The 25,653-nt window shown below is 53.8% G+C and overlaps 2 protein-coding genes and 1 long non-coding RNA gene across 4 annotated transcripts in view; 1 reads left to right on the top strand and 2 right to left on the bottom strand.

Annotated features, from left to right (window-relative positions):
* BCAR1 (BCAR1 scaffold protein, Cas family member) overlaps window positions 1–1,528 on the bottom strand; it is a 33,888-nt gene extending 32,360 nt beyond the window's left edge. Inside the window, exon 1 of the mRNA XM_069552371.1 lies at window positions 1,269–1,528. Coding sequence (XP_069408472.1) covers window positions 1,269–1,280 — 12 coding nt within the window. The 5' untranslated portion in view covers window positions 1,281–1,528. The remainder of the gene's footprint in view (window positions 1–1,268) is intronic.
* LOC138419485 (uncharacterized) lies at window positions 560–17,722 on the top strand. Its single transcript, XR_011248985.1, has 2 exons — window positions 560–792; window positions 16,908–17,722. It is a non-coding gene; the product is annotated as an uncharacterized lncRNA (long non-coding RNA).
* The window catches only part of LOC138419484 (craniofacial development protein 1), a 127,273-nt gene continuing 118,780 nt past the window's right edge, over window positions 17,161–25,653 (bottom strand). For both annotated transcript variants that reach the window (XM_069552382.1, XM_069552381.1), the window contains one exon: window positions 17,161–17,469. In XM_069552382.1, coding sequence (XP_069408483.1) covers window positions 17,379–17,469 — 91 coding nt within the window. In that variant the 3' untranslated portion in view covers window positions 17,161–17,378. The remainder of the gene's footprint in view (window positions 17,470–25,653) is intronic.

The raw sequence follows: 25,653 nt of genomic DNA on the forward strand, positions 1-25,653 counted from the left end.
CTGAGCCAGAAAGGACCGAGAGCCTTGCAGGAAGGCAGGGCAGAAGAAGGACCTGACAGGCCTTTTCTGTCTTCTTTCTTTCTTCCTAAAGATGAGGCAATTATGCTAGGAGCCAGAACAGACGGGGGTGGGGGGTTCACATTAGCACGGTCTGGAAGCCCTAATTTTTTCATCTGTAACTCTGCATTAACCGCTTCTGGAGGCGGGCAGGAGCTGGGATCTTTAAATCCATAATAACAATGCTTTGCTCTTACACAGCATCTCTTCTCCAGTAATCTCCGCGCACTCTATGGTGGTTAATTAAAAGGCCACTTGCCCTGCCAAGAAGCCCCAAACTGTCTGCCTCATTGTAAGGATGGGGTCCCCCAAGTGGGAAGCAGTTTCACACACAGGCCAGGTGGATAGGCACCCGGGGACCACTGCCCCCTCCTGTCAGAGGGAAAACCCCTAAAGGCCACAGAGAAACAATGGCTGGAGGCCAGGGCTTTACAGCACAAGGCCCTCTTCCCGGCAGGAAGCAGGGAAGCAGCCCCCACCTCAGTGGGTGCCTCTGCAAGGCGGGCTGGGGGCTGCACCTGAGGCCTGGTGACCAAGGGCTGCCGGGACCACTGGCCACCCGCGCAGGCGGGGCTCGGATGCCTCCAGGTGACCGGCCTGTGTGGAGCCCGGGGCGGAGTCGCCCGAGACGCCTGCTGGGCTAGCAGCAGGGGGTGCCAGGTGAGAAGAGAAGCCCCACGGCTAGGGGGGAAAAAGAGGTGAGGCCCTGCACCCTTGGAGGCTTCAGCGGCAGAGGTACGCTTCCCGGAGAGCGCACCCTCGGGTTCTGAAGGGTGGGCGCAGATCCCCACCGCTAAGCCGGCCAGGCCGCGAGGGGTCTCCGAGAGGAGCACCCGGGCCCCGGCCGGGGAGGCCCCTGAGCACCGCAGGGCGGCGGTCCCAGGCGGACCCCCGGCGGGGGGACGCGGACCCCGCCCCCTCAGCCGGCCCGGCCTCCTGCAGCGTGTCCCGCGGAGCGGCCGGGCCCTCTCCCCGCCGGGCCCGGCCACCCTGGCAGCGGGGACTCCTGGGGGCCAGCGCGGACCCCGCCCGACCCGGGTCCCCAGGGAGAGGGCGCAGGGGCGGGCGGGGGCGCGGAGGCCGGCCTCGGGGAGCCGCCCCCGGCTGCCCCCTGCGCCCTACGCGAGAGGGCCCGGGGCGCCCTAGCCCGGCGGCCCCAGGCGGCGCGAGGCCGCGGGCAGGAGCGGGCCCGGCCGGCGGTCGGTACTCACCGGCACGGACATCTTGGCCGCCGCTCCCGGGGCCCGGGCGGGCAGCGGCGCCGGCAGGCGGGGCGCTCCGTCCGCCGCGCTCGGCGCCCCCCGCGCGGTCCCGGCGCTCTCGGGGCTCCTGCGCGCTCCCGGCACGGGGTCCCGGCGCTCTCGGGGCTCCTGCGCGCTCCCGGCACGCGGTCCCGGCGCTCTCGGGGCTCCTGCGCGCTCCCGGGGCTCCTGCGCGCTCCCGGCCGCCGGACGGTCCGGCCGCCCCAGCCCGCGCCGCGCATGCGCCGCCCGCGCCGCCCCTCCCCCTCGGGGCTCCCCCGCCCGCGGCCGCGTTAAAGGAGAGGACCCCGCACCCGGGGTTTTTCTGTCGGCCCACCGCGGCGCCGGGGCTGGGTCTCCGCCCTTTATCCATCCGTCAGGGACCACCTCGAGGCGCACCATCTCTTGGCTGCCTGCCGGCTCTGGAAGCCTGAACGCCCACCCCACCCCCAACTCCACTTTGCCTAGCCCAGGGTGCTGGGCGCCTGCCCGGTTCTCTGGCCAGGCTCCCAGCCCCGGTGTCTGGACGACTGCAAGTCAGCCGATCGGGGCTCCTAGAAACCCTTCCCGCTCTCCTCGCTGAAGGCCTTGGGACCCCTCCTCACCCCTACTCTGTACACCCCCAGGCAGCGAGGTCCGTTCCTCGCTGGCGCTGCGCCCCCCTGACTGCCCTTCCCCAGGGATGCGGAGCGCCCGACCCCCCGGAAACAGCCTGGCTGATCCAGGTCACCGAACAGAGCTGGCCTGGCTTCTGGGGAGGATCCTGCCTCCTGCTTATCCCCGCTAACGGGCCGGCCCTGCCCCGGAGCCCGGGCTTCAGACACCGAAGACAGACGTTCCAGGGCCTGAGCCTTCCTTTCTCTGGGTTAACCCCCCAGTTTCTTCAGCTGTTGCACAGCTGCCCTGGTGCCCAAGTCTAGGCACATACCTGAGCATCTTAGCTGTTCCCTACCCGCTGCCAGGTAGGCCTTGCTGTCCCCACGGTTACTTCTAACAGACTGAGGCTCTGAGCCCCCTCAGCTACCAGAAGGCAGCACCGGGGGTCTGAGCACTCTTCTGCTTCCCACCACATACAAATTGCTCCCGCTCCCTGGGGGCCCTTCTCGGACTAGAGGCGGCAGGCAGGGCCATAGCTAGCAGGGGGGGGTCTGGGGTGACAGCTGTCACCCCCTCAAAGGGCCTTCTGTGTGTGTCTGGCAGGAGGTCCTGCCCGCGCCCACCCGCCCGCATCCAGCTGGCCCGGGGCTCCTGAGCTAGAAGCCGCAGCTCAGCGCGGTGCCCTGCGCTGTCTCAGAGGTTCCCCCCACGCAACCCCGACACTGCCCCAGCCGCGCCTTCTTGCTGGAGCCTGGCTCCACCCCTTCTTTCTTTCCCAGTCTGTCTGAATTCGTATCGCCCACTGTTCCTGTGTCCTCTCCCGGCCTGGGTACCCGGAAATGGAAACCCAGCAGAGGGGTGCGGCTGGGCCACAATCTCCAAAAACATCCTTGCCTCCGACCGACCCCCTGTGACTACTTTCCCGGAAAGGCCATCACAGGCTCATCCCTTAGTGCCGGAAGAGAGAACACGGCCCAGACCCTCCCTCACTCCGAGGCAGGGACCCAGGGCCTCCCACTGATGGGAGCAGCCCCAGGCGCCCCATCAGTGCACTGAACAGCCAGCAGGACCAGGCATCTGTGAGCAAACAGCGGCTGCTCCCCGCTCGCCACCGCCCAGCAACCGCCCACTGCCCAACACCCCCTCACTACCCAGCCGGCAATGATCCCCGGATGACTCCCTCGGTGCTGCAGAGAACAGGCTCTGGGCACCTCACAACTAGCAGTTTACACCGCGCTATCTGAGCAGCCACCAGCACCCTGGGAGTGTCCTCAAGGGTTACCAGGGACCCAGGGAGACAGGGGTCCCGGTTGCTCCTGGCACTCAGGTGGAAGGGAGTTTGGACACGGCCAGAGTGTCTTCTCAGGTGATTCAGGTGGTAAAGAATCCACCTGCCAATACAGAAGACACAGGTTCGATCCCTGGATGAAGGAGATTCCCTGGAGGAGGAAATGGCCGCCCACTCCTGTATTCTTGCTGGGAAAAGACAGAGCAGACTGATGGGCTACAGTCCATGGAGTCGGGAAGGAATTGGACACAACTTAGCAAATGAACGCACACTCAGACACAGATAAGTCTGGGCAGAGACGAGCCTCAAGCCCAGCTCTCTAGACACTCAAACCGAGCCTCTGTGCCCCAGGCTTTGCCAGAGGATCGCCAGCCTAGGGGAGTGTAGTGAGGCTTTGGAGGCGCCAGCAGGCACCGTGTAATGGTCCTACACTGGTCACCACTGATGAACCAGCGATGAGACATACATCCTTGCTAACTGAAGTCCACACTCTGTTCAGATTTCCTTCCTTCTCCCTTCTGTCCTTTTCCTGTTCCAGGATGCCACCAGGAATCCCACATCACATGTAGTCAGCACGTCTCCTTAGGCTCCTCTGGACTGGGACCGTTTTTCAGACTTTCCTTATTTTTGATGACCTTGACAGATATGAAGAGTACTGGTCACGGATTTTATACAGTGTCACTCAACTGGGATTTGTCTGATGTCTTTCTCACAGTTAGGTTGGAGTTGCGAGTTTTTAGGAGGAGGGTAAAATGACTTCCAGTGTACTTGCATGGGCAATCTCATGAACAGAGGAGCCTGGCGGGTTACAGTCCATGGAATCACAAAAGAATCGGACACAAAAGAGTGTGTTTGTAAAATGACATTCTCAATACATCATTTCAAGGATACATAATATTAATAGGGTTTGCTCTTGCCAATGTGATGTTGACCTTGAACTCCTGACTGAGACAGTGTTTGTCAGGTTACTCTGCTAAAAAGTGACTTTTTTTCTTTAGTTTTCAACAATGTACCCTTTGAAAAGAAGTGAGGAGTTATGTTCCACCTCTTTGATGATAGAGTATCTACATCAATTATTTGTATTTCTTCTGTATGGGAAATTGTGCCCATTATTTATTTATTTTTTCAATCGTTTATATCAGTATGAATTTATGAATATTTATTTTACATTTTGGAGTAGAATCCAATAATACTTTATTTTCTTCTTCAAATTGTTCCTGCTTTGGCTGGGTTCAGTTCTTTCAGTGAATCAGATTTTTCAAGTGAATCTAGAAATCCGGATTGTTTTATAAAATCTCTAGGTCTTGAAACATTGACTGTGTAAGCCAATGCTTCTTCCTGCCAACTCTGGCAGCTCTAAGTCCTGGAGTAGGATTATCTGCTTTGAACCCTGGTCCTCTGCTTGTAGGCTTCCCAGGTGGCTCAGTGGTAAAGAATTTGTCTGCAGCGCAGGAGATGCGGGTTGGATCCCTGGGTCAGGAAAATCTCCGACAGAAGGAAATGGCAACCCACTGCAGTATACTTGCATGGGAAATCCCACGAACAGAGGAGCCTGGCAGGCTATAGTCCAGGGGGTCACAAAAGAATCAGACACAAAAGAGTTTGTTTGGGGGAGATCTAGAAAGACACTTCAGGGTTGGAGGTAGCTGGCAGGACCTGGTGCGCCCCAGGGTTGATAAGGAGCATCACCCCAAGCATAGTTTTCAACATGAGAGTTGAGCTCCGCTACTCTGTAGTAATACCATATCGACCTGGAGAATCCAGTGCCAGTTGTCCTCTTACTCATGCTAAGGTTTGAATGACTACTTCTCTTCAGGAAGGCAAGTCAGATTGGAACACAAAAGAGGTTCAGTTGAGTGGAGTGGATGGGGGGCCTCACTAGCCTGCCAGGCTAGACCTTGGGGTTTGGTCCTGGCACCACCTCACACTTGCCATGTGACCTTAAGTCCAGTTTCCAACAAGGGTAATTTCATAGTCTGGTCAAGGATGGGCCCCCGGGGTAGGGTTCCTCCTTGTCTGTCCTCATGCACAGAACCTTGGGTATGCTCTGCTGGAGGGCCTCTGGTTAGGGGAAAGAGTGCGGTTCAGGTCATCAGGCTGTTGGGCCCAGAGGGAGATCCTCATCCCTGAGACAATGAAGTTTTAGGACCTGGTGGCAAGAGGAAGAGGCATTAGTTTCTCATTGCTGCCGTAACAAATTACCCCAAACTTGGTGGCTAAAACAACATGAATTTATTACCCTCCAGTTCTTGAAGTCAGAAGTCCAAAATGGGTTGAGAGGGCTGCATTCCTTCTGGGGGCTCTAGGGAGAACCGCTTTGCTTGCCTTTTCCCTTGCTTGAGGCCACCTGCCTTCCTTGGCCTGTGGCCCCGCGTCACTCAGACTCGGCTTCCATCATCACATCTCCTTCTCTCACTCTGGCCCTTCTGACCTCCTCTTGTAAGAAGCTTGAGATTACACTGGGCCCACTCAGAGAATCCAGGAAACTCTCCCCATTTCAAGATTGTTAATTTAATCACACCTGGCAAAGCACATTTTGTCTTATAAGGTAACTCAGTCATAGACTGGGGATTCAGATGTGTATGGGTTCGGGGAGACCCTGGTACCCTGAAGCTGCTCCCCCACTGGGTACTACAGCCTAAACTTCCACCGTGGCTACCCACTTGGCCAGCCCAGGAACCCTCTCAGTCAGTTCAAGAGATCTCTCTGGCTGTTCGTGGGAACAGCTATAAGTCATGTATGGCTCCAGTGTACAGTCTGGCAAAAACTTCTAACAGGCAGGGAACTTTTGACCCAGAAATTCCATAAATTTATCCTAAAAAATGCACGCAAAAAAATGCACTCTCAAGTAGCCAGAGATTTACGTGCAAGGATGTAACTTGCAGCTTTCCTTATGGGAACGACTCACAAGTTCAAGAAGACACCAGTGAAACAATTCATGGAGCATTCCCAGGATAGAACTCAGTTCTGGGCACCACCACAAATGACATAGAATGGCATGGAGATGTGTTTATAATATACCATAAACTAAGGAAAAAGAGGCTTCAAATAATAGGTACAGGTGGATCCTGTTTTCATAAAAATTCACATATTTTTATTTATGTCGTATATTTGCATTGGGCAAAGTGTGGAAGGGTAGATAACCAAAATACAATTATGGATATCTTGGGGTAAGGGATCGGATTTTTTTCACCAGCATGTCATTTTTAGGGACGGCCTATTCAGTGCTTGATACTCTACAGATTAATAAGTAGAGCTTTTCCTTTCTTTATGGATTAAAATTTCACAGGAGACTAGATTTTTCAGTTGCTTTTTGGAGGAGACGAGGGGGTTTTGGTGTAACTAAAATTGTTTCCTCCATCTTCTGATGTTTCTTGAGTGAATATTCATTATTTGTACAATTTTTCTCACAGTAAACACTTTAAAATTGTGGTAAAACATACATAGTGTTAAATTTACCATTTTACCTATTTTAAGTGTACAATTCAGTGGCAGGAAGTATTCAATCACAGTGCCCTCTAACCATTGCCACTATCCATTTCCAGAACTTTCCCCATCTTCCTGGGTAGAAACTCTGTGCCCGTTGAACAATAACCTCCTCTCCCTCTCCTAGCCCCTGGCAACCACCATCCCCTCTGTCTTTATGTATTTGCCTATTCTAGTACCTCAGATAAGTGCAATCATACAATATTAATCCTATTGTGTCTGGCTTATTGCAGTTAGCAAGATGTTAGTTGCCAAGGTCTAGGAAATACAGGTTCCCAGGCAGCCTCGTCACCTCCAAGCAGGCAGCAGACAGAGGGGAAGGGAGCTGCCGGAGGCGCCCAGCAGCGGGCAGCGGAGCTGGGCAGACCTGCGGGCCCCGACCCCTGCTCCCGGGCCCCTGCCGCTGGCCTCCTCTCTTCTAGGGTGTTCGTAAACACCCAGGGACCAGAGCCCTTCCAGGAGCAGGCCTGCGTTCTCAGTGACTGTGACAAGTGGAATTTCACTCTCCACTGCAGGCAACCCCCAGGGCACTGTGTTTCTGAATCCAGGGATGAAGCCTCCCAGCTGATGAGTACACATTCTCTAAATTATTAAACAGTGGCTGCCACGCCCGGGTCACCAGTGCGAGTCCCCAGAGCAGCAGCTCTGTTCTCAGCAAAGCAGGCCCGCCAGGCCCCCACTGCCATCGCTGCTGTGCTGTCTGGAGGCCAAGGGTCGGCGTTGGGGAGCTGGGAGTGCCTCCCCGCTCATCCCAGAGCGAGGCTCACTCTCATGGAAACGGAAGGAACTCACTGCAGGGAGGGAGGCCTGTTCTGTGAACCGGCCCCTTTGGCCTCCAGTGGCAGGGCGGGGCGGCCAGCTCTGGGCAGCAGGCTGGCCGTGAACTTTGGCATGGCATGTACACTCTCTGAGCACGGTTCCACCCCGTCTGTCAAACCGGGCTCAGTAAAGCAGCCCGGCAGCCACAGCTCTGGGAGCCCCCCTACTTTATTCTGAGACCACCCCTGCCTCCCTCCCAGAGTCCCGCAGGGCCGCGGCGCCCTGATTCAGAAGTCCTGGATGGACCGGGCTGTCAGGATGGGCTAGAAGAGCCAGTGGGGCTCCTGGTTAAAGCACCACAGGCTGCCTTTCTGGGCTCCCCGCTTTCTGCTTCTCAACTCCCCTGCGGCGGGCACTGCTGCCTGGAGGCCCAAAACCTTCCCTGTGCAGGGAAGAGCCCTGGGGAGAGGAAGCACTTCAGAAGGCACACAGAGCTGCAGCTAGGACCTCCGTCTTCTGGGAGGAGACCCACGGCAGTCTCCCGATCAGAGGTGTGAGGGTAAGGCAGCTCCCTCTGGGGCAGCCGCAGGCTTGCTTTGTTCTTCTGTGGCCTCTGGGCCTGTCGGTTTGTTGAACAATGAAAAGTAGGTAATAATGCAGGCTGTGGTTAAGGGTACAGCCACCCTGGGCCAGCCAGCAGCCTGGGGCGGACACTAACTGCCACGAGCTCCGGTAAGATGACAGGGCAGCTGCCCCAGGGACTTTGAACTTCCTGGGGGTGCTGTTCCTGCCTCGTGTCTCAAGCTCTGAAGAAGGATGTCACTCTCTGTCTTAAATGATATCCTCGCAGATAGTCCCTTGACACATCTCCAAGGAAGGAGTCTTTCCAGCCGAGGCCTACGGTGACCCAAGCTCAGCCCATCCCAGGAGGCCCAGCTCTTGCGGTAGCTGCCAGCAGGGCCAGCTCTGGCTCTCACACAGTGCTGGCTCCCCCTTGTCTCAGGATGCAGAGTGGAGCCCGACGCGCCAGGCCCAGTCTGTCTGTGTTGCTTCGTAACTGTCAACCCCCGCTGTACAGACAGCCCAAGTGCAACTGCGTGAGGCAGCCCGAACTACAAGAGAGTGGGAGCCAGAACTGATGTTTGGGGTCTGAACCCCAAGTTGGGAAGCCGCGAGTAACCTGACTGCCCGTCAGGATGGGCGTGGCGCCCTGGAGGACAGACGGGGTGGAACCGTGCTCAGAGAGTGTACACAAAGGGCCTGACACGAGAAAGGGACGGGCAGGCCACAGAGGAGAGGAAGAGGGGCCCGAGTTAGGGGAGAGAAAGACTGAGGGCCTATGAGGCGGAGGCCGGGTGGTTGTGAATGATAACTTAAGGCGAATGTGAACCTGCTCACCAAAACTCAGAACCCCCGGGAAGTGTGAGAGAAGTGAAGTGAGGCTCTGCCTCTTAACCGCACGAAGCTCCCTGAGCAGGGAGAGGATGAATGCGTGCAGCGCTCAGTTGCTCAGTCACAACCGACCCTGCAACCCCATGGACCGCAGCCCGCCAGGCTCCTCTGCCAGGGGGAGTCTCCAGGCCAGAATACTGGAGAGGGTTGTCAGGCCCTCCTCCAGAGGATCTTCCCAACCCAGGGATCGAACCCATGTCTCCCGCATTGCAGGTGGATTCTTTACCATCCGAGCCACCAGGGAAGCCCAAGAATACTGGAGTGGGTAGCTGTTCCCTTCTCCAGGGGGATCTTCCCAATCCAAGAATCGAACCGGGGTCTCCTGCATTGCAGGCAGATTCTTTACCAGCTGAGCTACCAGGGAGGTCCTGATGAATGAACTCAGAAAATGTTTAGAGCGACTCACAGATGAATGTGCCACAAAACTAGGTTTAGATAAATGCAGGGTCATTGGGGGCATATTCCTGTTGCATTAGGGCTCTGCAGATGGGCAGAAACAGTAGGATAGACAGGCTGAAGAGCGCCATGGAGACCTGAGGGAGCTGGCGGCGCGCGTCCTAGTCCAAGCCCGCAGGCACCCACGCCAGGGGCGCCGACGGACAGGGGAGATGGGTGTCTGAGCTCAGGGCGAGACTGGCTGGGGGGCTGAGACCAGACTTGCCCTTCCTTCGCCTGGGCTCTCCTCCGGCCCTCAGTGGGTTGGAGGAGGCCCGTCGACACAGGTGACTCTCATCTTCTTGCCAGTCTACCCATTTAAATGCTTCTCATTTCTAGAAAACCCCCTCAGACATGTTTTCCCAGCTACCGGAGCGTCCTTTAGCCCAGTCAAGTCGGCACAAAAAAATAACCATCACAGCCGCCCAGTCCAAATGCTTCTGCCAGAGACAAAGCCCTGGCTGGAACTGCAGAAGGTGCTAGTACTCAGGGACCATCGAGGCCAGTCTTCCCTGGGCCATCCTCCTTTTGGTTACGGACACATCTTGCCCAAAGCACTGGCTCAGAAACTCACTGTGCTCACAAACAGGCAGAAAGGGCTTCCTTGCTGAATCTTGTCTTCTCAGAGAGTCTACATAGGAAGAGAGGGGCACAACCGCCCTGCTGGAGAGAGGGAGACCCTTCTGGGAGGTAACTGGGCATCATATTTCAAGGCCTTGAAGAAACCTGCACCTTCCTTGTCATGACAACTCCACCTGTAGCAGTGATCTGGAAATGGTCAGGGATGCAGGTCCAGATCCAGGACTATGCAGTTCACCACAGCATCATGTATAATAACAAAGGCGGGCAACCTCAGTGGCCAGCGAAGATTGATGAAATACATGCAAGCATACAATGTATTGCTTCAAACATACAAAGAATGTTTGAAGAGCGGGGATGTACATTTTTCATGGCTCATGGCTCACGGTATATATCACAGGTTAAAACAAGAATACAAAACTGCACGTACTAGGTGGTTGAACAGAGTTCCATGCTGATGGAAACATTCAATACATGCACTGTTCAATATTGTAGCCCCTGATCACGTGACTGGTAAGCACTTGAAATCTTTGGCTAGTGGGACTGAAGAACTGAACGGTGAATTCTAATGAATTTAAAGTTTCGATGGAAATCGCCACATGTGTTTAATAGCTTCTGTAGTGAGCTTCACAGGTAGAGTATAATTCCAACTGTGTTAAGAAAAGGGATGCAAAAACAAAGGGAAATGGACTGAAAAGCATCCCCAAATGTACACAGCAGTTTTCTCTGGGGATGCAGTGCTTCCAGATTCTCCAGCGATGACTAGTTGGCTTTGACAGTCGGGAGAGAAAACAGGTCCCTCAGGAGGGAGAAGAGGACAAGCCGGGGGCAGGCAGAGCTCCGCAGGCAGGAGGGCCGGGCGCTGGCCAGGCAGCTGGGGAGGTGGGCCGCCTGCCTCCCGCGGGATTGGCTACAGGCGCGCTGTGCCTCTGTGCCTTGGGTCTCCTCCAAGCTGACGGGCACCCTCGCTGGCACACGAGATGCGCGGCTTAGCTGGGGTGAGCATGTGCGCGCGTGCACGTGGGTCCTGCCCTCTGCTGCCAACCTGGCAGCCCCGTGCTGCCTCTGCAGCTGTTTGCTGAAATCTGGGTGGGTTCTGTTGCTTGAATGTTCACCTATTTTCCAGGCTTTCCTTCAGTTACTTCTCCAGTTACCCGTAACTTTAAGGAGCTTCCCTCCCTGGACTTCTGAAAGCAGGAGAAAGTTACTGCAGGTGGGTCTCGGCCAAACAGCAGGGAGGAAGCCTGGGCTGGCTCATTATGGTTTGCTGGTGTGTCAGCAATTTAGGAGCTTGAATTGTTTGAAGTGGCAAGAATAAAGGAAGATGGAATTTTCCTAAAGACATAGCCGGAGGCTTACAGATTTTTCTCTAGGTAGAGAGGCCATAAGCAAGGTTCTCAAACTTCAGAGCACATAGGAATCACAAGGCTGCCTGTGTGACATGCAGACTCCTAGTGTTAAATGCAGAAACGGGGGCAGAGGAGGCCAAGCCACGTGCCTGAGGGCATCAGCGGGTCAGCAGAGCTGGGGTGAGGGTGTCTGGACTCTCCCGTGAGGCTGCCTTTGACTGTCTCGCTATGCCTATCTCCTGCGGCAGATGTTCGGCATGAAAGGAAGAGTGAGACAAACATGGGGTCCAGCTCATTCTCTAACGCCAACTAGAAGTCCAACAACTCATTTCTGTCCTGTCACTAACCACCCAGAGTTAGCGTAGACCCCACTGGTTACTGGCTCAGTCACGCAAGACTGAGCCCACTGCAGACCCCAGCTGCACACGAGGAGCCTGTGACCCCTGCACTGGGTGTGATAGTTTGCTAGAACAGCTCAGAGACTCAGGAAGGTGCTCTCTTTACAAGCAGTTTATAAAAACGGTCCAGAGGGGTCCGAGGCAGAGCGCCATTCTCCTGGCACATGGATGTGGTCAGCTACTTGGAAGCTCCCCACACTTCGCTGTTTATGGGGCTTCACTTAGGTTCCATTGTGTTGGCATGATTGATTAAGTCATTAGCCATCGGTGGCTGACTGACACCTGGCCTCCTTCTCCTCCCCAGAGATCGGGGGTTGCGGCGGGGAGGGGAGGGGCTGGAAGTTCTAACCCTCTAGTCACAGGGGTGGTTTTCCTGGTGACCAGATCCCATCCTGAAGCTACTTTGGTTTCCCCAGGCGTCACCTCATTATCACACAGACCGTAAATTGCAAGTGTTTTAGGGGCTTTGTGCCAGGAACTGCACCAAAATGAAAGATATATTTATTTCCTATCATACCGTAGGGTATTTACAATTTTCTGGAAAACACACCTGTATTCCTACCACCAGTTGTCTACAGCGGTCTCAAGCGCACACACAGGTCGCACCACACACTCTTGGTGCAGGAGGGCTGGGTGTGTGTGTGACTGGGGGACCCAACTTCAAATTCAAAGGTCCTGTAACGGAGCTCAATGGCAGAGCTGTAACCAGACTGCGAGGTCCAGTTAGAGACAACAGCAGGGATGAGGCAACCTTATGGGATGCCTGGGATGCAGAGGGTCCACCTGGCCACAGACACAACCTCAGACACCCAGAGAGCTCCCGGACTTAAACACGTCTTCCATTTGTCAGTCAGGGTGCCTCAGATGTGGGCAGGCTTAGGTTACTAATGTAAAGGCATTAACTGGAAGAAGTAAGGCATTAAATCATTAGCAGAGATTAGTTCAGCTGGGCGGAGGGTGGCTCCCTCCCTCCCTGCTGAGGCCCAGCAACACGCCTCTGCACCCAGAGGAGCTGACGGCAGCCTCGGGTCACAGCTGTGGCCCTGGGGCAGCTCAGGGTGCTGGGCAGAATCTGAAGACAGGCAGCTCCGTGACTTCCACTAGAACACCCAGACACTGACTGTAATTCATTTTGGAGCCTTTAAATTCAAGCTCATTTACACAGGTCAGAAACCATGTGTCTGTATCTGACAAGCCGCGGCCTGCCGCAGCATCCTTCTGACATCGCGTGCGCCTGCGCGGTCTTGCGGGCGAGGAAGGCGGCCTCAGCAGGACTGGCACTGTCGGTTGCGCTGGGGTGGGGCACGCGGCCTGGCTCCGACCGCTCGGCTTCCCCAGCCTCCCGACCTGCTTTCAGAGACGGGAGCTGAGGTGGAGCTACATACGCGAATCACTCTTCTGGGGAATGTTCTGGGGAAAGCCGTGCAGGGATCGTTCTGGAACGCCTGCTAGCCCAGAACAGGAGACAGACAGAGCTCCCTGACACCCAGCAAGTTCATCCCCACGGCAACGCTCCATCACCGGACTGCCCACGCCTTGGCGCTCTCTCCCCCCTAAAGAGACTGACAGAGGTGATGCAAATTTAAACGTGGGCTTGCCTTTCTCTAAAAAAATTTTATCTTGGGACTTCCCTGCTAGTCCAGTGGCTAATCCCAATGCAGGGGTCCTGGATTCAATCCCCGATCAGGGAGCCAGATTCCACAAGCTGCAACTGAGACCTGGCGTAGCCAAATAGATAATAAAAACATTTTATCTTGAAATAGTATGGATAAATAGACAGGTGTAGTAAATAATGTTAAGAAATATCTGTGTCCTCACTTCCCAATTTAAGATATAAAACCACATCATTAAACAAAGCTCCTTCGCTCTCTTTGACTGTATAACCTTCCCGATCCCACGAGAGGTAACCACTATGCTGAAATCAGTGTCATCACCCATTCGTGTACATATATTTATATGTGTATATAGAATTACATAGCATATATACAGAGAGTCAATATACAATCTTTCTCATGTTTAAAAACTTTATTGAGGCGAAATCCACACGACATGAAGCTAACCATTGTAGAGTGTACAGCCCAGGGCACCCAGTGCCGGGTAACCCCCACCTGTGCTTGCATGCCCGTGAACCTGTGTGGCTGGGGCTGTTAGGCATTTTGCCCACCTGCGCTTGCATGCCCGTGAACCTGTGTGGCTGGGGCCGTGTGTTAGGCATTTTGTGCATCAGAGCTGCTTGCATGCCCGTGAACCTGTGTGGCTGGGGCCGTGTGTAGGCATTCTGTGCAACAGAGCTGCTTGCGAGGCTCATCCTGTGACGCGTGTAGCCCTGGCCCCTTCATTTCACCACTCTACTGCATTCTCCCTTGTGGCTGTTTCACAACTGACCCTTTCTCCTGACGGCCAGAGGATGGTTTCGAGGTTTTCCCTGTCACCAATAAGCCTGCCTCCCTGTGCACACACTGGCGCTTCTCCAGGATGTCAAGCCAGGAGCAGAGCTGCTGTGCCATGGGCCGAATGCAGCTCCAGATTTGAGGCATCGCCAAAGTGCTCTTCAAGGTGGTGCTAATTTATACTCACAGAAGCTTGGCAGTCTTGGGGAGCTGGGAGCCAAGTGTGCAATTTAATTAGAGTAACTTAACACTTGGATAGTGTATTTCATTTAATAAAACGCTGTGAGGTAGGCAGAGCAGGATTATTAAGCACTCAGAAAACTTTTTGAAGACGAGGAAATCTAAGACGCAGAGGGCGGGCCTCACCCAGGATCACAGGAGCCAAACCCGCCGTCTGTGAGCTCCTCCTGCTACGCTAGTTCTCCCCTTCCTTCCCCAACACAGCCACCTTGTCCCTTACTTGAGCAGAGGTCCAGCTCCCTATCAGCCTTCCGAGGGCACCGTAATGAAAGCTCACAGGCTGACCCTGGAGAGGAGCCCTGGGAAGGGGGGTCTCTGTGGATTGGGCCATTCCAGGCTGCAGGGAACCAGGGCGCAACCTTCTGGACTTCTACAGCCCACTCTCCTCCTTGTGGTCAACTTGCCTACACACACAGACTGCATCTGGGAGTAGCACTGTTGGATCTAAGTTGCCTTGAGACGGCATAAAAAAAACAAAAAGGCTGCAGGAAAAAAAAACACTTGGAGGCAAAGACTTTTCCTGCCAAAGCAGGAGCCCCGGGCACACTGGTACCCCCAGGGAAGGAGGCGCAGTGGGACGGCATTTAAGATACCGCGACTGTACCTCCGAGTACAGTCACCTGGGCACCTGCCCCTACTGCCCCCGCTCGCTGAAACCAGGCAGCATCCTGAAGAGGAGAGGGCGACCCAGCCTGCACCGTGGGGCACGCTCTCCCCTGGAGAGGTTCTGATGCTGCCCCAGGGCACCGAGGACTGGAAGCTGAAGCCCGTGTACCCACGCCTTTGGTGTACTTCTGGCACCAGAGTGTGCCAGCTGTCACTGTTCTCAAGTGTAAGTGTCCTTCATTTTTGGCTCTTCTGTCCCCTCGCACTCCAGTCTTTCCTTTCCGACGTGAATCCTCCAATCGGGAGCTGGATTCGGCAGGTGAGAAGAGACTGTTTCATCTTGCCTGCCTTCTGCCCTCCAAGCCCACCGCACGGATGTAATCACTGTCAGTTTCACAGTCTGACCTCAGGTGAGTTTCCTCTCCTGGTCAGGAAAAACGGGAGAAAGCACCAGGCACATGGGGACAGTCCGTCACGTGTTGATGAAACTGAGAGCTTCTGAATGTTTCCCCTGGAGTTCACCATCTTACACCAATTCCTATTGTTCACTTGGTTTTTGGTAATGAAAAAAAAAATCATGGGCTCCTACCCGACATGCCTCAGCAATTTCCGTTAAATGCCAGAAGAAAACTGCGCCTGAGATCCACTCCACACACACCTCCTCTGTCCTGCTGAGGCCAAGAGGCGGCCCGGCACCTGAGACCCCGTCCCCTGGCCTGCCTGTTGCCTCCTGGCGGCCAGCAGCACCGTGATGCCACTCCTTTCCTGGAGGTCTTCCGCAGCCTCCTGTGGCACCAGCCACCAGCTGGCCTGGTCAGTTCTTGTGACCTCGGGCCCTGGGGCCTGTCCGGTTCTCTCCGCTCAGCTCCGACGGAGCACAGCTCAATCAAGACTTAGTTCTCAACGCTGCCCTTCTCCCCCAGGACTTTATGCAGGGCTCCTAATTAGAGCACTGCGTTCCTTGGGAAATAGGTGAACAGAACACATAAAGAAGCCTGTTTTTCTTCTTTGACGTTATGCTGTTGTAGGGCAGGTTTTTTTCAGTAACGGGAAAGTACATGAAGCCCTGGAAATCAAATGTGTTCACCTGGGACTAGGCGAAGACTGATGGCCAGAGCGAGGCCAGGAAACTCAGCTCTCAGGGGTTTTCTGGACTCCACAGACCGGCCAGGAAGTGTCCTTGGCCGCCTTCCTCGGACGTCCCCACCACGGCCAAGGGCGGTGCCCGGTGCCTGGCGAAGGACAGTCGAGCTGCCTCCCAGCGCTGACTCAGGCTCCCCACTTCCTGCAGACATTTTCCTTGGCAGTGCCTGACTCCTGGAAAGGGATGTTATTTCCCTTGGGAGTTAGGCAGATAAATTTTCACTAAGTATTGACGTGAAAAGCTAGATAAACTATTATCCACCTGTTCTTAAAAATTGCTGGCTACAGTTCAAACAAGACTCTGATGGAAAAGATGATTCTGTATCGAAGATGCACACACGCCAGTCAGCCCCGTCACCCAGCCTGGCCTCAGCGAGTGACGAGGGTCATAACCTCACGACCGTGCAGGGCTGACATTCTGGTCTTGGCTGCGTGAGCGTCTGCCATGTATGAGAGGACTGGAGGGGGAGACCTAAGCGTGTTCCCTGTACGTGTCACTAGCTCGGCTCCACCTTGGGCGGTTCAGAGAGCGGAGCTGTGCTCAAGGTCACAGGGCTGGTAGATGTACGGGCAGGATCTGAATTCCAGTCTCTGGAGCCCTACTGCCCCTTAACCCTGTCCATGTTACTCAGGACATCCGCCCACTTGCCCCCAGAGGCAGGTTGTGAGGTTTAGGTTTACTGGTTTATTAATATGAAGTTTGGAATTTAAATCTTCTAAAGAGTTAAAAAAAAAAGAGTCCTTTGGAGTTTTCTTTGACAAACCCCCAATCAAAGAATTATTGAGGTGAGAACACATGGGAAGTTGACTTTAACTTTGAGGAGAGGAGAAAGGTTGAAGGAAAAGAAAGATCTCTAATTCAGTGATGGCATATCCTTATTTTTCAGCCTTACATCCTTACATTGTATCCGTGTGGAGGAGTCCCAGTCAGGAGGGAAGCGCCGGCCCTCGCCACGCCAGCATGGCGAGCCTCGTCTCAGACAGCCCCTGTTCTCGGGCCCACGGTGAGCGGGCCGCGTGCTCTCTTCTCCACAGCGGCCGAGACAGGCCTGCGAGGAACGGGCTTGGCCTCGTGGACTTAGCAGCAGAACAAAGGGAAGGCAAGTGGCGTCATCCTCATCAGCCTCTCACAGGATCAACTTGTACTTTTTTTTTTTAATTTTTATTTTTGAAAGGACAAACTATTAAAAAGTAAAACAAATGAAATCACGTGAGATCAAGATACAAAGACAGAAATTCAGTGTAGAAAAAAGGACCTTGCTGGGAGCCAGTCGATGAGAAACACAGAAAACTTCTCACAGACACACAAGAAGCTCACGCTGTAAAGAGGACTGAGCTGCTGGGGGCTCCCCATCACATCAGGGTTTCATTTTGCTCAGCCTGAGATCTCGCTCGATTTCAAACTGCCTGTGATCCACTCGGTCTAGAAAAGCTTTCCGTTCGATATACCTGGAAGAAAATGAAGATGCCCGTCAGCAGACTGAGTGGGAGAAAACGCCTCCCCGGCAGCGTCCCCCCTCCCCATGGGGAAGGGCCCACTTGGCCCGGGGCTCAGCACGTGACAGCAAAGGCAAGCAGGTGACCACAGGCAGCGCCCAGAGGGGCTGCCGCTACTCTTTCAGTAACATCCAGACCACTCATTTGGTCTAAACAAGGCACTTTCTGGTTCAGAGGTGAATAAAAGTAAAATGAAAGAGAGAAAGCAACAACTTACGCAGCGGAAGGACACTAGCGGCTGGGGGCAGGAAAACGTGATTGTGCAGCCAGGTTTAAAGGAAAGAGCAGGGCTCAGTCAGGCCCAGGTTCAGAGCCTGACCTGGTTACATAGCAGCTGACGGTGGTGAGCACTCACCGTCTGGGGCACCTGCCTGCTGGCGGCCCTTCCTTCCCCCAACCCGTCCCTCCTCTCCGTGTGTCCTCCACCCACGTGGGGCCAGGGGACTTCCTTGAGGATGACAGAGGAGGCTTCCCTGAATTCCTCCAAGGGAATGAGGTCAACTGCCTCTGTGCCCACGGCCCACATACTCAGGGTGCCCTCAAGGCGGGCGGCCTGCCCCTCACCCGGGCCGCTCAGCAGGCAGGCTTCCTTTGGCCTGCTAGGCACGGTGGGAGGGAAGCCCCAGGCTGAAGGTGGCAGGTACCGCGGGGAGTGAGCGGTGAGATACAGCTTGATTTTTATGCACCTTCTGGCCATAAAGTGCGCTGCCACTTGCCTTGTGGGGAGGGGCTCTCTGCCAAGTAATCTACTGAGAGAGCAAAACTGCCACTGCAAACGGGAGACATGATTGAAACTCTGTGCTAATCTTCCCTTTGTTGCACTGCGGAAAATGTGCATCTGTGATTACAAGGTCATTTCATTTGTGGTGAGCACGTTTCCAGCTCAGGACCCCGTGTTCCTCGGCTGAGCTCACCCTGTGAAGGGCAGCCCACCCTCCCCGCTCTCCCGCAGGCCTGTGGCCACAAACCCTGTGCCTCACTACGGACAGGGTAGCGGCTCGGGGCCGAATCCTGACCCTGCAACTTGCTGGCTGTGTCTCTGAATAAGCCTCCTAACCTGGCTAATTCTCTTTCTTAATCTGCCAAAAAAAGAGATAATTACCCCTACTCTGAAGGCCTGCCACAGGGATTAAATGAAATAGTGTACATACAATGCCGAGCACAGAACAGGTGCTCCATAAAACGGCAGTTAGAGCGGCCACCACCATTTCGGGAAGCCAGCTTCTAGAGTCCGGGCTCAGGGCAATCAACTCAAGAGCAGCAAGGAGCTCTCTGGTGCATGTTACGAGCATCTGTAACAACCACCTGGTCCAGGATCAGGAACTCGGCAGCTGAGTCAAAACCGCCACGGAGGGGCCGGGATGGCTGGAAAAACAAGGGCCCACCTGTAAGCTTGACGTGAGCCCTCAGGGTCAGGCTGTCAAATTTAGCCAGTGAAATACAGATTCACTGGCTTCAGATTCCCTGGCAGACGGGGAAGCCACTGCAGGGGGAAGAGGACCCTTTTTGATAAAGTGAGAAAGCAGGAGAGAGGGTGGTGGGACGTGGACACACAGAACAAGCTCCTCTTCCGTCCCCCACCAGGGGCCCCGCGACTCCCCAGTGGGGGCAGTAAGCTAGAACCGACTGATGGGCTGTACTGCCCCACAACTGTCCCCCTCCTCACACCAGCTCAAGGACCTGGGCTGAAGACCACAGTGGGCATCAGAGTTCTGACAGCAGCATGCTTAACTGCCCCTACAGGTTTCCACAGAAAAAAGGGGGCGGCGCGCTGCGGTTGAGAAGACTTCAGGGCATGTTTCAGGACAGCCACCAGCCAGGGTCACCTGAGAGCGCAGCCTGGGGACAGGAGAGGAAGCACGAGGCTTTGAGCATTTGTGGTCTTTCCTCTTTGACTTTCCTTTAAAGTAGAGGAAGTGATACTTAAATTAAGATGCTCACCGAGCATAAATAATGGCCTCACAGGTTCCCGGAAGCTGTGTCGGGTCCAGCTGACCTTGAAACCATCAAGAGCAAGGCCAGGCTGGGTGCTAAACAGGCAGGTGCAGGAAGAGCGCGGGTTCAGGGAGCGCCTCAGGCAGCAGAGGGAGGCACACGTGCAGAAGGCAACTGAACTCTCAAGGGCAACCGAGACAAAGGCCATCCCGGCAGGTCTGGCGACTTCACTCCCCCATTTATAGCATCTGCAGCTGCTAACAGGATCCGTATGATGGCTTTGGCTTGTTGCCAAGAGCAGATCAGAAACCAAACTTCTACTGGACAAGCCCCTGCCCCCTCCCCGAGATCAAAAAGGTGCCAATGATGAGGGCGTTCCAGCACCAACTGTGTGTGTGACTGCGGGCAGGACCGCTCATTCGTCTTCGCTGGAAAACACGAGTAAGAATTACAGCACCCCTCTGACAATACAGAGAAGTACTCTGCAAACAATAAAACCAGAAATGGCTGTGAGCACTGTGGGCTCCATGCTTCCCATTTCTGACCTGACAGTAGTACCACTCCCAAGCCTCAGGAGCCGGGACAGTTGGAACAGGGACCAAGAGACCAAGTGCTCCAGAAGGAGGACGGGCTCGTGGGGAAGGCTGGCTCTGCAAGGTGGCCCGAGAGGATGGCCCATTTAAACTGAGCCTCAGGCAGTTTTCAGGCCCCGTAAGCAGGTTACAGTCTCCAAGGAGAACCACCAGCTGACAAGTGCAAAGGTTCTTTTCCGATCTGTGCCCAGCACTCCTGGGGACCAGCCTGGTTCAGCTCAGTCTACTGGGAGGCGTAGGCGGGGACATCCCTTCGTGCCACCATTCACTATGGAGCCCAGTTAAGAGGCCGCAGCGCCTCACTCACTCACAAAATACGCTAACGGCACCAAAACCCAAGGGATGTGCTAAGCCTTTCCTTTCAGAAACCAGGTTAGACACAATAGGCTTGGTCATCTTTTTGATCTTTCAACCCAAATTACTTTTCTGCCACCAATTTCCTTGAGATCCAGGCTGTTGAGGAGGGAAGGAAAAATGGAAGACAAAAAAGCTCCGCCACACAGTCACAGCCATCCACTAGAGGCCTCCGGGCCTATGGTTAGGAAAAGAAAGAGCAGGGACTTCCCTGGTGGTCCAGTGGTTAAGACACTGCCCTTCCATCACAGGGGACACAGGTTCAACCCCTGGTTGGGGAATTAAGGTCCCACGTGCCGAGTGGAGCGCCCGAAAAATGGGGGTGAGGAGTGGAGAAAGAGCACGGCCAGCTGCAGGGAGTCTGAGCAGGCACACGAGGAGGGCATCTCGCGGCTGGTTATCACTCTGCCCCCAGCAGAGCCCGCAGGCGTTCTGTGCAGCACAAACCTGGGAAGGAAAGCGGATCAACACCAGAAAGCAACAGGCCACACAGGCACTGAGGCTGGAACAGAGCTCTGTAAGGGATGTGACGAGAGGCGCCTTGCTGCTCTGAGACCCGTGAGTGAAAGAAGCAATCTGCCCAACACCGCCCGAGCCCTGAGGAGAGCACACCACGGGGGCCAGAGTGAGAGGGTGCCGATTTTAATTCAGTTCCCTCTCCACTGCTCTCCTGCCATCTCACCTCAAGGATGTGACTCTTGGGGGTCATGGAGATAGATTCTTTGAAGAAAGAAAGTTATTTTCTCTGGTCTCTCCTTCACACCTCTTCACATCACAAACACACCTGGTTTCCAATCATCACGCTTCATGACCTTCAGTTTGATTGCCAGCAGCAGCCAAGACCATGCCTAGCTTCCTCTCCTTCTCTGTGCACTGATCCCTCTTCTAAGCCTGCTGGCTTCCACCTCAACAGAGTAAGAGAGACGTGTGGCTGATAGCGGATACCACCAGGGAATCTAGTAAGAGCGGTTACAGGAATAGAGGGAAGCAATGCTAGAGGCCCGAGGGCCACACCAATCTTGAAATACTGGACTGAGTTCTGGAGTGCAGGGCTCAGTGGAAAAGCAGCAAGTCTTTGCTGTGCAGCTGACCTCTTGGGTACAGGCATTTTAACCAACTTTGCTGACTGAAAAAGATGCCCAAGTGGAGATCTCATTCCGACATGCCATGCCCTCTTTTCTGGGGGGTTAATTCTAATCCTGCTGGGTTCCAAACAAAACCACGGATACCTAACAGCTAGCGGAATGGGCATCTAGACAGCACAACGGCTCAGCGCCTGCTCTGGACAGGTACTCTTAGAAGGTACTGGTGGTGGGGAGGTGAACCAGACCCTGCCCTTGGAGCTTACTGCACATGAAGCAAAAACATGATGGCGCGTGCCACTTGACAGTGTGAGGAAGACCAGACAGAGAGACGTGATGGAGGTTCTCTAAGGGGGGCTGCGCCAGAGAGTAGAGCGTGGCACCCGAGTGACCAACAAGAGCCCACCACGGAGGAGGAACCGGGGAGGCGGATCTGAGGAGCGGAGCAGAGGCTGGGCGGCCGCGGGCAAGCAGAAGAGTAAGAGGTGGGCAGCGGACGGCTCAGGGAGGGCGTGGAATGCCCGGTGAGGAGGTGAACGCTGACCTAAGTGCTACTGAAGGGCTTTCATTTCAGCAGGGGAAGGAGGGAAAATGGTTTGCGCGTTAAAAAAAATCACTCTGGTTGCAACGTGGAGGAAGGAGGTGTAGACGCAGACACCTGTGGCTGGGACTGGACTGCAAGCAGCTGGGAGGGGCCGGAATACTGCACAGGAGAATTTTCTATTGGACTTTCAGGACTGACTCCGAGGGCCAGCTGAGTGGATGGGGATGGTCCCCTTTTCTGAGAAGTCTGAGGAAGGAGGCTGTGTATGGAAAGAAAGCAAGCCCAGGTTTCCCCTGCTATCTGAAATTAGTGTTCCTAGGACACCTCTCTTAGCTGACATGGTGTGAAGCAACTACCTTTTTGGTGAAAATGAAACCTCTTCAGATTTCTTGCGGTTAGAGAGAAAAGGGAGAGCATTCATGGAGGCTTTAGGTAAAAGCAAAATGGCACAGAGCAAACTCTTGAAAAGTCGGGGCTATCCGTATTTGGTTTTAGTTGTTAAATTTGAGGTACGTCTTGTACATGCAAATGGAGATGTGAACTAAATGGCTGCACAGGAGTCTTCAGCTTAGTGGGATGCTCAGGCAGGGGCAGCTTTTTGGGTACCTAACCCACAGAATTAGTGAGCTTTGCTGGAGGAAAGAATGTGAGGAGCTGCCCAGCACTTGGGCCTAGGGCCTCCTACCTTAAAGCCCAGGACTGAGGGGAGATGCCCCCAGGCTGTACAGGCCACAGCTGGTAAGTGTTCCTGAAGGGTTGGCAGGACTACATCAGCAAGGAGTTTAGAGGCACAGAGCACCCAGCCTTCCAGTAAGGCCCGAAGCTGGGCACGGTCAGTAACGGCAGACGGGAGAAAGGAGAGGGGGGAGACTGGGGGGTGGGGCGGGGCGGGGGGAACCCCATCTGTAAACATGCCGACATTGCCCAACTTATTATCTAATTCCCGTAAAACGCCCGGGAGGATACTGAAGAGTTCCTACTGCACAGATGAAGACACGGGGGCTACAGCACATGACGGGCTGGCAGTAGGGCCAGGAGCTGAAGTCAATTTCAAATCAGTTTACTGTAAAACAGAACATACACCCAGCTCCCTCGCAGCTCAGACGGTAAAGAATCTACCCGCAATGCAGGAGACCCGGGTTCAATTTCTTGGTTGGGAAGATCCCCTGGAGAATGGCAACCCACTCTAGTACTTTTGCCAGGAGAGTCCCATGGGCAGAAGAGCCTGGCGGGCTACAGCCATGGGGTGGCAAGAGTCAGACACGACTTGGTGACTAAACCACCACCACACCCTCACAGTATCAAACGGGCAAGGCAGATGAATCAGTAACGCAAGCCAAGAAGCAGAGAGTGAGCACCCCAGAGAAACCCAAGCTGGTCTGGGAGAGCTTGCTTTATAATGATTCACAATCAGACAGAACTAGACCGTAATGTCACAGGAACAGAGACGTGAAAGCGGAAATGCGGGCAGGTTCACACCTGGCTAGGCTTGGGTGTTGGATATGGGTGTGTGGGTGGTGGTGAGAGATACACACGCGCCACAGTTCTAAAGCATCAGTTCTTCAGCACCCAGCTTTCTTTATAGCCCAACTCTCACATACATCCATACATGACCACTGGAAAAACCACAGCCTTGGCTAGATGGACCTTTGTTGACAAAGTGATGTCTCTGCTTTTTAATATGCTGTCTAGATTGGTCATAACTTTCCTTCCAAGGAGTAAGCATCTTTTAATTTCATGGCTGCAATCACCATCTGCAGTGATTTTGGAGCCCAAAAATATAAAGTCTGACACTGTTTCCACTGTTTCCCCATCTATTTCCCATGAAGTGATGGGACCAGATGCCATCATCTTCGTTTTCTGAATGTTGAGCTTTAAGCCAACTTTTTCACTCTCCTCTTTCACTTTCATCAAGAGGCTTTTTAGTTCCTCTTCACTTTCTGCCATAAGGGTGGTATCATCTGCATATCTGAGGTTATTGATATTTCTCCCGGCAATCTTGATTCCAGCTTGTGTTTCTTCCAGTCCGGCACTTCTCATGATGTACTCTGCATGTAAGTTAAATAAGCAGGGTGACAATACACAGCCTTGACGTACTCCTTTTCCTATTTGGAACCAGTTTGTTGTTCCATGTCCAGTTCTAACTGTTGCTTCCTGACCTGTATACAGATTTCTCAAGAGGCAGGTTAGGTGGTCTGGTCTTTCCATCTCTGTCAGAATTTTCCACAGTTTCTTGTGATCCATACAGTCAAAGGCTTTGGCATAGTCAATGAAGCAGAAATAGATGTTTTTCTGGAACTCTCTTGCTTTTTCCATGATCCAGCGGATGTTGGCAATTTGATCTCTGGTTCCTCTGCCTTTTCTAAAATCAGCTTGAACATCTGGAAGATCACGGTTTACGTATTGCTGAAGCCTGGCTTGGAGAATTTTGAGCATTACTTTACTAGCGTGTGAGATGAGTGCAATTGTGCGGCACTTTGAGCATTCTTTGGCATTGCGTTTCTTCGGGATTGGAATGAAAACTGACCTTTTCCAGTCCTGTGGCCACTGCTGAGTTTTCCAAATTTGCTGGCATATTGAGTGCAGCACTTTCACAGCATCATCTTCCAGAATTTGAAATAGCTCAACTGGAATTCCATCACCTCCACTAGCTTTGTTCGTAGTGATGCTTTCTAAGGCCCACTTGACTTCATATTCCAGGATGTCTGGCTCTAGGTGAGTGATCACACCATCGTGATTATCTTGGTCGTGAAGATTTTTCGTACAGTTCTTCTGTGTATTCTTGCCACCTCTTCTTAATATCTTCTGCTTCTGTTAGGTCCAGACCATTTCTGTCCTTTATCGAGCCCATCTTTGCCTGAAATGTTCCCTTGGTATCTCTAATTTTCTTGAAGATATCTCTAGTCTTTCCCATTCTGTTGTTTTCCTCTATTTCTTTGCATTGATCACTGAGGAAGGCTTTATCTCATCTCTTCTTGCTATTCTTTGGAACTCTGCATTCAGATGCTTATATCTTTCCTTTTCTTCTTTGCTTTTCCTTCTCTTCTTTTCACAGCTATTTGTAAGGCCTCCCCAGACAGCCATTTTGCTTTTTTGCATTTCTTTTACATGGGCTAGGGCCACTTTAAAGAAATTTTATTTATGTTTGGCTGTGCTGGGTCTCCATTACAGTGCACGGGGTGCTCACTGCTACACAAGAGGCTTCCCCAGTTGCGATGCCTGGGTTTCTCACTGCGGTGGCTTCTCTTGTTGCAGAGCACGGGCTCTGAGCAGGGGGTCAGTAGCTGTGGTGCAAAGGGTTAGCTGCCCTGCAGCATGTGGAACCTTCCCAGACCAGGGGTCGAACCTGTGTTCCCTGCACTGGCAGGCATACTCTCAACCACGAGCATAAGGGAGTTCTAGGGCCACTTTTACAGTTTCTTCTTCTGGTAAATATTTCAAGTTTGTTTACTTATTTAAATACAGCAGGCATAACTGTATTAAAATCTGTATCTGCTATCTTCATCGTCTAAATTCTCTGCCAATCTGATTCCCAGATTGTGTCTGGTGTTTGCTGTGTCTGCTGTTTCTCAAGGTGCTTTGCTTCTTTCTGTGAATATTTTAAGATAGCAAAATTGCTTTTAAACGA

Source organism: Ovis canadensis, chromosome 14 (genome assembly GCF_042477335.2).
Source record: "Ovis canadensis isolate MfBH-ARS-UI-01 breed Bighorn chromosome 14, ARS-UI_OviCan_v2, whole genome shotgun sequence".
NCBI lineage: Eukaryota > Metazoa > Chordata > Mammalia > Artiodactyla > Bovidae > Ovis > Ovis canadensis.